Source organism: Rattus rattus, chromosome 9 (assembly GCF_011064425.1).
Source record: "Rattus rattus isolate New Zealand chromosome 9, Rrattus_CSIRO_v1, whole genome shotgun sequence".
NCBI lineage: Eukaryota > Metazoa > Chordata > Mammalia > Rodentia > Muridae > Rattus > Rattus rattus.
In genome coordinates, this window is record NC_046162.1 from 95,469,069 (window position 1) to 95,482,015 (window position 12,947).

The 12,947-nt window shown below is 42.2% G+C and overlaps 1 protein-coding gene across 1 annotated transcript in view; it reads right to left on the reverse strand.

Annotated features, from left to right (window-relative positions):
* Positions 1–395: 395 nt before the first annotated feature.
* Cpd (carboxypeptidase D) overlaps positions 396–12,947 on the reverse strand; it is a 65,168-nt gene continuing 52,616 nt past the window's right edge. The window contains exons 15-21 of the mRNA XM_032914267.1: positions 12,670–12,801; positions 11,835–11,930; positions 11,670–11,734; positions 7,803–7,934; positions 6,667–6,852; positions 6,049–6,148; positions 396–4,327 (exon numbers count right to left, since the gene is read on the reverse strand). Coding sequence (XP_032770158.1) covers positions 4,101–4,327; positions 6,049–6,148; positions 6,667–6,852; positions 7,803–7,934; positions 11,670–11,734; positions 11,835–11,930; positions 12,670–12,801 — 938 coding nt within the window. The 3' untranslated portion in view covers positions 396–4,100. The remainder of the gene's footprint in view (positions 4,328–6,048; positions 6,149–6,666; positions 6,853–7,802; positions 7,935–11,669; positions 11,735–11,834; positions 11,931–12,669; positions 12,802–12,947) is intronic.

Sequence of the window (12,947 nt, forward strand, 5' to 3'; positions counted from 1 at the left end):
CCAGCTCAGGTTATTCGAACTGTGCTTCGCCTGGAACAAGGACCATAATTTTAATGGACAAATGTAACATGGGTCTAGGATACCCGGGAAGGGGCGGTGATGGTAAAGCCTGTGTTGCTACTGTGTGTGGTGCTTCTGAGCCCACCGTTCCGGAGGCGCTACCGAGCGTGGCTGCTATGCAAACAGTCGCTTCTGAAACGAAACCTTCTGCTCGTCAATTCATGAAGGCGGGAACACTTTACGGATGGCTCCCTGTATCCTGCCTCTGGTACTGTTTTCTCTTCAAGTTAGGTAGAAAAACTAAGCTTAAAACTTTCAGGATTAGAGCAGTAACCTTCTTTGGTCTACTGTTTTTGAATAAAGCTTATGAGACAACACACAAAGAAAGACAAACATCATAAAATAACTTTTATACAGGATTAGTAGATCTGTTTACATATAAAAAACAAAGGACCTCATTACAGTTAGAGTTCACATAAATTACACAGATTAACTTTTTTAAAACTACTATTCAATTCTTTTAAAGTCCCTTTTAAATTTTCATCTTGAAGGCACAGTGCATGAAATAAAACAGAAGACTGAAGCACTTAAGACGAATGAATGGGTGTCGTGTCACATAAATAACTGTGAAGAGTTTTGGATCTGGGGAAGTATTCCGAAAACAAGAGAGGTAAAAGGAACATAAAAAAAATACCACGTCACACCTCCAAGAAATCTGCAGTGCAGAATGTAGCTGGTACATTCATGCTATGCCGGCTATAAACATTGCAATTGTCTGTATTTACATAATTTTTATCCAATTGCCTCAAAATGGTAACCTACTTTCATATTTCAAAATCAACTAGGACCATACTCTGAGAGTTAAGTGGAACCATCAGTGAAGTTTTTCCAAATATAAAGGAAAAGTGTATTTGGGAGGGTTTTCTTCAAAAAACTAGAAACCCAAATTCAATTGACATTAATCAAAGACCCTATTCACCCCCCCAAACTGCTATAATAAAAACAAATCAGAAACCTAAAGTTATCAACAAGTTGCTAGACTGAAAGATCATTGAATATTTAACCATTAGTGGAATTTTAGTAATAACAATAAAGGAAAAATTTGGGGAAAATACTTGGGTGCCACCATAGAACAATCCACCGGAGACCCATACTGCAGGACACCATGACATGTTCATAGCCAATGAGAGAGCAGAGACAAAACCTGACACAGTGAGGGTCTGGCAAGACGATAAACCTCTTCAATGCCAGGAACGGGTGGAGATAAACTGCGGTTCCCAGGAAGCTGGTGCTAGCTCAAAAAGCATCAAGTTCAGACATAAGCACTACCCTTTTATTTTTCACTCATAATTAGTTTTAAATTCAATATTCACCAATTCAGCAAATCTCATTCAGATGAAATTATCAAAGATTAACCAGCCAAGCACACTGAGCCAAGCATACAATGTTTCCTTCCTCGAAGCTAACAGAGTCCCAAAGCCAATTCTTCTCAGCAAGAATGGCACGTGTTCTTCACGGGAACACCCAGCAGATGCCGCACCACCCAGAGTTCATTGCTACACCAAAGCTGGTATAGTTACTTGAGATCATCTCACCAGACTCTACCAGCACAAGTGCATCCACATGGGCAGACACTGTGAACATCACCTATCCATCACGTTGCTTTTGTTAAGGAGCAGGGAGGGAAGGCTTATAAACTCATCACCAGGACAAAGCAATGTCTTGTGAGCAAAGGAAAGGCACATCTCAGACTGGGGCAGACTTCCTAATACTGTGACACTCGCGTCCAGGACTCTGAAGAAATGGAAGGTCTTCAGAGAAACACTGGAGGCGTGCACTGCCCTCCCCGTATGGCTTCAGTGCCCTTGGCTGCTGAAGTAGTGTGAGATTAGATTGGTTTCACAACCAAAAGAAGGCTGGGCTAAGAACAGAGTAGTCATGGGTCTGGTACATTCATGTTCATAGGTGACAGAGGCTGGGGAGGCCTGATTTTCCACCTCAGTACATCAGAAGTTCATTAAAACTTAGAGCAGAAATTTGTGTTTCATTTCAGGAAAAGATGACGAAGAGAACTATTCTATATATTCATCTCTAACAAAGCTTCATACATACTTAAGAAGGCATGGCCTGTGACCAAGGCGTGGCCTGTGACCGCTGAGATGTTCTGTTAAAGACACACTGAATTCCAGAGAACAGTGGAAAGTGTCCATTAGTGAACTCTAGTAAAGTGAAGAACGTCACATGAACTTGGTTTCTAGTTGTCCCAAGCAGGGCCCAGCCACAGGCCACTTGTTGGTTTTCTGACTTGGCACTTTTAAAAATAAAGCTGGAAAAGAACAATACACATCATTTAGGAAAGCGGAAGTGTCACTGGAAGAATGGAGTCACGTGCTCCTCATTAGCATCGCCTGCCTCCAACTGTTCTGCTCCTGCGGCGAGACAGGGACTCCTACACGCTGATGCCAGGACCTAAGCCACCTAAGTGACTGTGGCTAACAGATACCACGATCTCCTTAGTCCCTCATTAGTCGTTAACCAAGATGCCAACTTTTTACAGCCACCTGGGTGCATCCTCACCAAGTGTAGCCGAGTGACCTGGTGAGCTGAGCCTTTGGGGTAACTGATACATCAATGGTATGAATACGGTTTGGAAAGGGAGGAGCTAGTTTTGTGATCCCCTGATTTAGTACAAGTTCAGCAGCAACTTGGCCATTAAAAACATTCAAAGATATTAAACTGTTACGTCATTGGTAAGACTCGCACTCACAGAAAGCATCATTCCACTGAAGAGCAGACAGACAGACACAGTAAGGTGCCAGTCCTGTAGGTCTCTGCCTGACTGGCACTGAAGAGGACACCTTCCCACCAATGTCCTATCACATGGCAGTCTTTCAGCTGGTCCTTTCACTTGGAAAGAGCCATATTTCAAAGCTTAGAACTGAAAAATTTTAACATAATTGCTTGATCAAAAGAAGACTGTCAAAGGAATCATTAGGACAAAGAACCAAATTGCTTGCAGAGGCCTATGTGCAGAGGCCATACTATTTCCATGACAATCTGCCATCTCGGGGCGAAGGCTTGGGCTGGAGCATCAAGTGCAGACATTTGGATCCAAGTGTAATAAGAATGTGCAAGTAGGTTTCGTCCACTTTTAGATAGTTTCAGCAGTAGAACTCAGAACCTTTAGGTGTGGGACCATAGGAAACCACAGGTGTACACACAAAAGAGGCTGAGATGTAGGAGACACTAAGGGACAGGCATTCCTGGGGGACAAGTGCTTCACAGTTAAAGCAGCAGCACCTATGGGTTTTACCAAGATAAGACAGACAATGTCCTTGCTTCTGCTCCAACCCCCTCTCCCCTCTACTCACAGGGCATCTGGTGCCTCCACAGCAAAGCTGTGAGTTCTCTTTTAAGATGAGGATATTTAGAACTTTGCTAAACCTTACAAGAGAGGTAGTAAAATCCTGCTAAAAGCACAGCCCACCAGTTCTGACCCAGCTTGGAAACAGGTAGAAAGACGAAGACGGAAGCCCGTTTATTCCATTTCCTGATGTCATGTTTAAAAATCATCCAGCCTCCAGTAAACCTGAAGAAGAGAAAGCCCAGCCATTTGCTAACTGGAGAAGAGAACTCCTCAGTAGATGGAGAAAAATCTCGAGTTTTTAAAGCTTTATGTCAGAGTCTGACTGGTGTCCCTGCCTTAATGTTTCTGGATTCTTTTGGCCTTTAAATTAAAGAGAACAAAACTAAAGCCACTAGTAAATGCCTGATGTGCAAAACACATCTACTAGATGGTTGTATGCTGTTTCTGTAGGATCTTTGAACAGCTCATCTTAAATTAAAAAGGGAAACAAAGTGGCTGTCCCATCTTCTGCTGCATAAATAGAAATCAGATTTTTTTTTAAGAAAAGGTTAAGAGTACTTTTAAGGAAGGGAAGTTCAAAACTGCCTGTGACATTCAGAGAGTATGAATTTAGCAGGCTAACTTCCCAAAGCTCTTTGAAGGAGGAAGGAATCTCTCTTCTTACTGCAGTGTCTCCCAAGAGGAGCTGTCATTTGCCTGGTACTTATGCAGGGAGATATGCAAACCGTGCTTCTCAATGTTTGCTAGAATATAATGTCTCTTCCTCTGTGTCCGTTTCATCCTGGAACTCATGGCTTAAAAGGGACTTCTTAGAGCCAGTTGACATCATGCGAATTTCATCTTCATATTCATCATGATGCTGCCGCAGCCGGTGGAAGCCATCTTTGTGTCTGTTAGACTTGATGGAACAGATGCACCAAATGATGCAAGCCGTGAGGATCAGCGCTGACATGGTGGCACCTGTCCGACAAAACCACATGTGAGTGTCAACAAGCAACTACCTCTGATGGCACTTTTAATAATATGTCATTTGCTTTAATTTCATGCAATTAAGAGCAATTTGATTGTCTGAAGATGATCCTCTGTGGTAGACCTGGCAGGCAAGAAGCCGGGGGCCCAATCTCTAGCATCTCAACAAACCCACTCTGTCATTCTAGAAGCATCGCCCTTACTGTAGCATGATGGGAGAGATCAATAAGCAAACCAGCAAAACTCAGGACCCAGGAATTTTTAACTGCTTTAGGGTTATTTTCCAAGATTGATCTATCTATCTATCTATCTATCTATCTATCTATCTATCTATCTATCTATCTTTATTTCTCTCCTTCCTATCTATCTATCTATCTATCTATCTATCTATCTATCTATCTATCTATCTATCTATCTATCTTTATTTCTCTTTCCTTCCTTCTTTCCCTTGTCTTTTTCCTGTGCTAGGAATTGATCCTAGGGCAAGCTCTATCACTGGACAGCACTTCCAGCAGACTGTTATTTCTTTCTTCTTCTTTCTTTTTTTAATTTTTACTTAAAGATGTTTAAGTTACATGTGGAGGTCAGAGGACCATTTGTATACATTGGTTTTCTTTCTACTGTGGGCTTCAGGGTTGAACTCAGGTCATCAGGCTTGTGCAGCAAGATGCTGCTACCTGCTAAGCCATCTTGTCAGCATCCACTCACCCGTCCTATCTGTCGATCCATCCTGGGTCTCACTGTACCTCAGGCTAGCTGAGACTAGTATAGTCCTGACTGGCCTCTAACTTGCAGTGGTTTTTTATTTTAAATTTGTATACAAGATTAGCAAAACAATAGCCTTAGCAAAAAAAAAAAAAGTAATAGGTAAGAAATAAAATCTGAGTGCACTCCAGCAAATAGCTGGCAAAGCTAGACTTAAACTATGGCTGAATCCTGACTCCCGTGCCTTCAACCACCGAGTTCTTTGTATTTGCCAGGCTCAAGGAGAATGGTAAGCATCCCACAAGCAGCTCTGTGCTCACACCATGCTTCCAAGGTACCATTCTCACCCGAGACCCCCACGCTGCAATGGAGCTTGGGGTTTTGCTTTCAGTCCAGTTACACTGAGAAATGAATGGGACGTTATTGTGTCAAACAGATGGAGTACAGGGAACATTGTTCTTTCTACACATTTCCCCCTAACCTTTAAGTAATTAAAACAATGGCGCAAATTAACCCTGGCAAGAACATTTCCTCTTTCCTGGACCTTGAAAAACCAAAGAGTAAATTCTAGCAACCAGTAGGATCTTGATGCAAAGTGACACTTGCGTGTTCCACACTACTCAACAAGACCTCGTTGGGGCCAACTCTGGCTCTAGGATCTGGGGATGCAGATAACTCTCTGTTGCCTGAACTTTGTTTTGGTGGTGGACATTAAATGTAGACAGTGCACTGGGCAGGTACATATGAGACCCACAGTGACTAAGGTGATGCAAAAATGTAGGGTTGAGATAGTAGCTGTCTCTCAGTAGAGATTAACTTGAGGATGGACCTGAAAAACTTAGGGGCAAGACAGAGGAACATATAGGACAACAGCCGCTTGGGAAATCAGGTTTGGATGGATAGACTCTGGGAAAAGCAGTTAGAGGTGTTTGTGGGGACTAGCCACTCTCAAAGTGTAACAGCAGAACTGGTTTTAACATCAAGTTCTAAAAACTGAAAATCTTTACCTGACACAGTTACCACAAGCTCCCTTGGCAAACCAAATATCCGGTTATCTGTATCAAAGACTATCACCACAGAACTGGCTGCATCATGATGCACAAAGACCTAAAACGATAAAATTTAAGAATTGTGAAAAGTCACTTATGGGAATGGTGAGGTGCTCTGCACTCAAGAGCACTGGCTGCTCTTCCTGAGGACCACACACAGTGGCTCACAACTACCCAGAACTCTAGCTCCAGAGAATCTAGGAATCCACACCCTCTGCTGGCCTCTGCTGGCATTGCAAGTGAATGGTGCACAGCCCACAGGCAGACATCCATACACATCCATGTTAAATTTGCAAAGCCACTTTTAGATACTGCAGTCCTGTTTCACTAAATGCTTTGGGCCTATAAAGCAAACCAAGAAGGTAGCCAAGAACCATCTGCACTATATAAATGCTATGCAAGTTATTCTTTTGTTGCTGAGGAAGAGAACAATACCTTTTGGCAACAAAAGGATAATAGATTCTGTAATTGAGAGGTGGGCATATTTTTACTTCTTGTTTCCTAATAAGAGTTTTAAAATAAGGCGCAAGTGTTAAAAACAATAAGCACTTATCAAATCCAAGTTGAGTTTCTTACCTGTGAATGCTGTTGCTGGTATCCATCAGCGATGGCATTGATGTTATGGACCCCAGGAGCTAAAAGCACATGGAAATAACCCCCCTCTTTTGTGTGTACTCTTATTCCTTCATTGAGTACAATTACTGCTTTAGAGATTGGTTTACCAGTCTTGTCTTTTACTAACCCATGGACTCCTTTGTGGACCTGAAAAAACAAACAAACAAACAAACAAACAAACAAACAAAATTTTCACGATGTCAGCAGATATTTTACAGGCAATAGCTTGAGACTTGATCAAAATCAATCAAACATGTGTGTGCACACATACACATTTGAGGCTACCATCATCAAATTAACAAACCCTGTCTCAAAAAAAAAAAAAGTTAAGGGTTTGATGAGTATATTATAGCTCAGGGTTGGGTCCAAATCGACCTGACCCTGTCAGCCTAGCTAACCTTTGTCCCAAGTGACTCTGACTATCTGCTAATCAGTCAGTGCTCCCAAGTCAGAGCCAGTGATAAGAACTCTGAAACAATGAAAGCCTAAAGTCTTCAAATGCCTTGAATGATTTCCTTCCATGGCAATGCTGAGTGTGACTGTGTGATTCTGAGCTTGAAGAACAAGAAGCCCCCAATTACAGCAGATTCAAGGTCTGTGACTGTATGGCATCTATGGCATCCATTTTGGCAAGCAAAAGATGAATAAACCTCAGGCTCAGGAGATGGCTCAGAGGAGAGAGTGCTTTCCACCCCGGCGTGAGGACTGGAGCTTAGATCCCGATAACCCATGTAAAAGGCTAGGTGAGCATGTCAGCCCACCTGCGATCCAGTGCTCAGGAGGCAGAGATAGGGAACCCTGTTGGTTAGCCAGACCAGTGAGGTCTGGGTACATCGAGACATGTGTCTTAGTATGTATAGTGGAAAGTGATCTCAACCTTTGACATGTATACATGTGATGGCTCATGTATGAATAGCATCTCTCTCTGCTCTCCCCTCCCCTTTACACACAAAAGAACAAAATTCTTCTTTCTATATACATTTAAAAAACAATGTTTTACTAAAGGTTTCCATTGGATACACCCCTATGATGACGCCTAGCTTGGGGCTCTGGGTTTGATCTCAGTGTCAGAGGGAAACAACTGGAAAGAAGCTCACCTCCACCAGCATGCTGAGGAGAGACTTCTTGTTCTCTGCCCATAGGGCAGGGAGTTGAGCTGCACTTGGGAAGTAGCAGCAGCTTGTGTATACTGTGATTTCTGGGCAATGGCCATAGGTGACACTATAATCCTGAAATATAAAGTCCAGCATCAAATTAGTACACGCGAAAATTAACTTTGTAAAACAAATGAACTAAAAAGAAAGTGTGTGATGTGAGCAGCATTTGTGATACGTCTTACAACAACTGTAAATAAGTCAGCATGTATAAAAAAGGTCACAAGCAGGACAGCTCCTCAGGAACGTCCCGTGAGGACAGTGACTACGTCCCGTCCATTCTGATGTGGGAGTGCTTCCCACCCACCATGCCTGCAGGGATGGAGAGTTTACTGGGGTTTGCAGGGAGGGCCAGCTTGCCCTTCAGCTCTCGAACCCCCCTGCTGCTCCCCTGGCACTGGAGGCAGAGGATGAGCACTTGTCCTGATCCTCTCAGTCTGGGCCTGCTGTGGCAATGGCCACTGCCATAGTGGAGCACTTGGTCAAGTGCAGACAGATTCCAAACTACCTGCCGCCTTCCCTCAACTCTCTCATTTACCTAATGATAGTAACATCCTCACAGTGTCAAGAAATTTCATCTTTTTTTTTGTTGTTATACCCTTTTCTTTTCTTTTTTTTTTTTTAAAAAGAATTATTTATTTATTTTATGTATGTGAATACACTGTGGCTCTTCAGACACACCAGAAAAGGGCATCAGATCCCATTACAGATGGTTGTGAGCCACCATGTGGTTGCTGGGAATTGAACTCAGGACCTCTGGAAGAACAGTGCTCTTAACCGCTGAGCTATCCCTCCAGCCCCACCTTTTTTTTCTTATTTTTGAGATTATAACATAATTATATAATCTCTTCCTTCTCTTTTATCCCTCCAAACCCTCCCACACACCCTTCCTTGCTCTCTTTCAAATTCATGGCCTCTTTTTGTCGTTGATTGTTGTTACCTATATTATGTACACACATATGTATATGCATATAGATTGCTCAGTCTATATCATATAACTAATATGCATGTTTCAAGGGACAGCTATAACCAGTTGGTATGCTGTTCCTTGGGGAATACTATTTCTCTGACTCTCGGCATTTTTTTTTTTTTTTTTCGGAGCTGGGGACCGAACCCAGGGCCTTGGGCTTCCTAGGCAAGCGCTCTACCACTGAGCTAAATCCCCAACCCGACTCTCGGCATTTTTAAGTCGCCTGCAGTTCCTTACATAGGGGTGAGGCCCTGTGTTTCCCCCCTACCCACTTTGTCCATTGTGGTTGTCCTTGCTCAGCTCAGTTTTAGGTGGTTTTGTTGATGAGATTTTTACGGTTTAGCTTCTGCATTACTAGGAGACACAATCTCACATCAAACTCCTTGATCCTCTCTGACTCTTACAATCTTGCCCTCTCTTCTGCAATGTTCTCAGAACCTGTAAGTGCTAGAGTTGTCTTCTAGATTTATCTCTTGGGACTGGGCTCTGCAACTCTGCATTCTGATTGGTTGTAGTGTTCTGTAATGGTGTCTCTCTGTTGATGAAGGGTGAGGACTACATTTATCTGTGTTATAAGAATAAATACTTAGAATGTAGTTAGTGTTCATTTTGATTTAGTAAAGTTGGTGGTTGTAGATTCTTCTCCAAGATATGTGACTTCACCAGCCCAAATAGTTAATTACGTTTTTAATTAACTGTTGGAGCTGGGAACTGACCCTGAAACCTCTGGAAGAGCAGCCAGTGTTCTTAACTGCTGAACTAGGTCTGTAGGCCCCCACATAGTAAACTCTTAAAAAATAAACAAATGGAAATTCAGTCAATTTCCTGATACTTACAAGGACAAATGATCAGTTAGCCACTCACTGTGTAACTATGACTGCACTTACTAACGGGGTCAGAAAGAAGAGCTATAGATTCTACACAGCCCCTAAGTAAATCCAAACGGCCTTTTATGCAGAGTATGAAAAACCAACTTTAAGTCCAGCTGGGATTGCCAGGACTTTTAAATAACCCAAACAATCCTTAAGAAGAACATGGTCAAGACTTACAAACCACGGTTATACCAAAAACAGTGCAACAACAAAAGAACAGCTGCAGACCCGCGAGATACAAGTCTGGACATAAAGCCATACCTCTGTGTTTAGAGGCTTTCTGAAAGGACACTGAGACCATCCAATGAGGAGAGACTCACATTTTTGACAAATAAAATAAAATAAAATAAAATCTAGATCCCTGCCCTCTCATGAAACTAAGCTCCTGTCTCACACCGTATACAAAATGTACTTAAACCATATCGAGGGCTAAAGTCATAAAACTCTTACAAGAAAAACAGAATCTTAGTACGCCAACAAATCACGAGGAAGCAACCTGAATTCCATCCCAGGTCCTACGTGGTGGAAGGAGAGAACTGACCCACAGGCTGCTCTCTTGCTCCCACAAGTGGCACATGCTCACTTCTACCCCCAAATAAATGTAATTATTTAACGCTAAAACAGCAGCCTATAGGATGGTAAACTATTTGGAAGTCATGTACACGAGAAGGATTTAATATGTGGACTATGTAGAAAACTAACAATCCAATTACTTAACATTTTTAACTTTATTCTTACTTTATGAGTATGGATGCTGTTTTGCCTGCATGTTTATGTATGTGCAGTAAATGATGAGGCCAGAAGAGGGCACTGGACCTCTTAGGATTGGAGTTACAGACAGTTGGTTATTAGCAATCATGTGAGTACCAGGAATTGAACCTGGGTCCTTTGGAAGAGTGACCAGTGCTCTTAAACATCTCTCTAGCACCCCAATTAAAAAATTAAAATTAATATTGTGTGTGCATCCATGTCATGGTACACATGTGAGGGTAAAAGAATTTGTAGGAGTTGGTTCTTTCTTTCCACTATGTGTGTCATGGGGACTAAACTCAGGTCACAGGCTTGGCAGAAAGCGCCTGTATCCTCTGAGGCAGCCTGCTGGCCCAAACCTGACTGTGAAGTGCACAGAAGATCTGGATAGATAACTTCTCCGAAGAAGCACATAAAAAGTAACTCCAATATCATCAGCCATCAGAGAAATGGAAATGAAAACCACGGTGAGATGATGTTATGTCTATTAGAACACGTAAATGTAAACCACAGGTATTTCTGAGGATACAGGAAAGATGGGCTCCTTGGGTGCAGCCGATGGGTGTGAGGTGGTAGAGATGCTACGGAAAAGCTTGGTTCCTCAGATCGTTAAACATGGAACTGAGACAATGTCTAGTGATGCCACTCCTAGGTCTCTCCCTAAACAAAGTGAAAACTCAGGCTTAAAGATACCACAAGCCCATGTCTATCAACATATAAGCTGATAAACAAAAGGTGCTGTGTATAGTGGAATAATATTTTGTTCTAAAGGTATGTGATATGTGCTATAAAATGGATAGACTTCAAAAATTTATGCTAATATAAGAAGTTAGATACAAATGGATTAATATGTAAGCTAACTTAGGAGATATTTAGAATGGGAAAATCCCTAAAGACAGAGTAGCAATTACCAGGAGCTGTGGGAAGAGAGAACAGGGAGCCCCTCACTGCTTAACTGGTATAGGTGCAGTCTGAAGTAATGAAACAAACAGAAGTAGACTTGGTTGTAAATACAGTTAGTGTTACTAAACTATACAATTAAGAATATTTAAAATAGAACATTACTGTCAGGTTAATTAAGGCCTAAGCATGTTGAGGAAGTCACAAGGCATAGATACCAGATGCCAGTCACTTTTCTATCTGAGAGAAGGCAGCTGCTTTTTGCTCAATGACCAGCATTCTTAGCCCATCTAACCGTGTTCTCCAAAGCATACGTACCTTCATGCTGCCCAGGTGACTGTGCCACTCTGCTCCCCGCATCACTCCTCCTGGTATGTTCTCATCTATAAAAGTCATTGTGAGATACAGGATCAACAAGACCAAACTCTCCTCTCCCCAAAACAATCAACCAACACAAGTAACCCAGGGTGGGGGAGTGCCTACCTGAATTATTTGGGCAACTGGGCTGACCCATGTGCATCGATGGGTGGTTATTTGCATAAAGAGACGCCAGATGCTTTAACGTTTCTTTGTTTTCCACTACCAAGAAGAAAAATGTGAAAGTCAGTGGAAAAATTTGAAAAGATTTTTGCTCAAGTTCAGTATGAATTCAAGTCCTCTTCTCTCCTTCCAGTAAGTTCTGCACCTCACTGAAGTTTACTGAGGAGTTACCATAAATAACAACATCATTTTGTTTAGTCTAAGACAATCATACTTAGGAGCAAACATCTTCTTTACATTAAAAATACTAATGGTGAATTTATACCACAGGCCACTATACTAAGATACGATCTTCTTTTGGTTTTACTGTACCTTAATTACGGACAGCTGGGGCCGAGTAACCATATTCCTTGTGAGCTACAATGAAAACAACCCAAACTGTCTGCATTTTCCATGGCCTGAGGAGATTCAACTGTTTAGCTAACTACAGAGCACAGCCCCTAGGCAAGGTGTCAAGCGTGGGAGGGGGTGGTCAGACTGTTACTATGAGCACGCTTGTATTCTCAAACTCTACAACAGTAACTCCTCAAAACCTGGCAGCAGAGCTCACTGGACAGATACGACTAGATGCCAGTAGAGTCTGGCCTCCATCAGGCCTTCCTCTCCAACCTGCCTGAATTCTTTAAGTACAGTATGGGCAACTTTCCAAGGCTGATTATTTTAGCTTATAGCAAAGCAAATGCTCATTACTGAAAAACTTCTAGAAGGAGCATTACTTAGTGACGTGGAATGTCCACCAGGATAAGATACTGCATGTGAGAACTGATACTCAGCATACCTGTCTGTACTGGCTTGTCGTACGGATATGTGACCAGCACAGAACCACCATCTAAAGCAATGGAAAGGCTGAAATCCTGTTTTTGAATCAAGTTTTCAATGATGGCTTTGGTCTCAGGTTGGGAAGCATTACCTAAAAACAGAAAAGTTAAAGATAAAATATCAAGTTTTAAATTTTTGTTAAAGTATAAAGAAATACTCTATTTGAATTCCATCACAATGCTGGCTTACAAAACTTGTAGGGAGCTAGGCAGTGGTGGTGTGTGCTTAGTCCCAGCC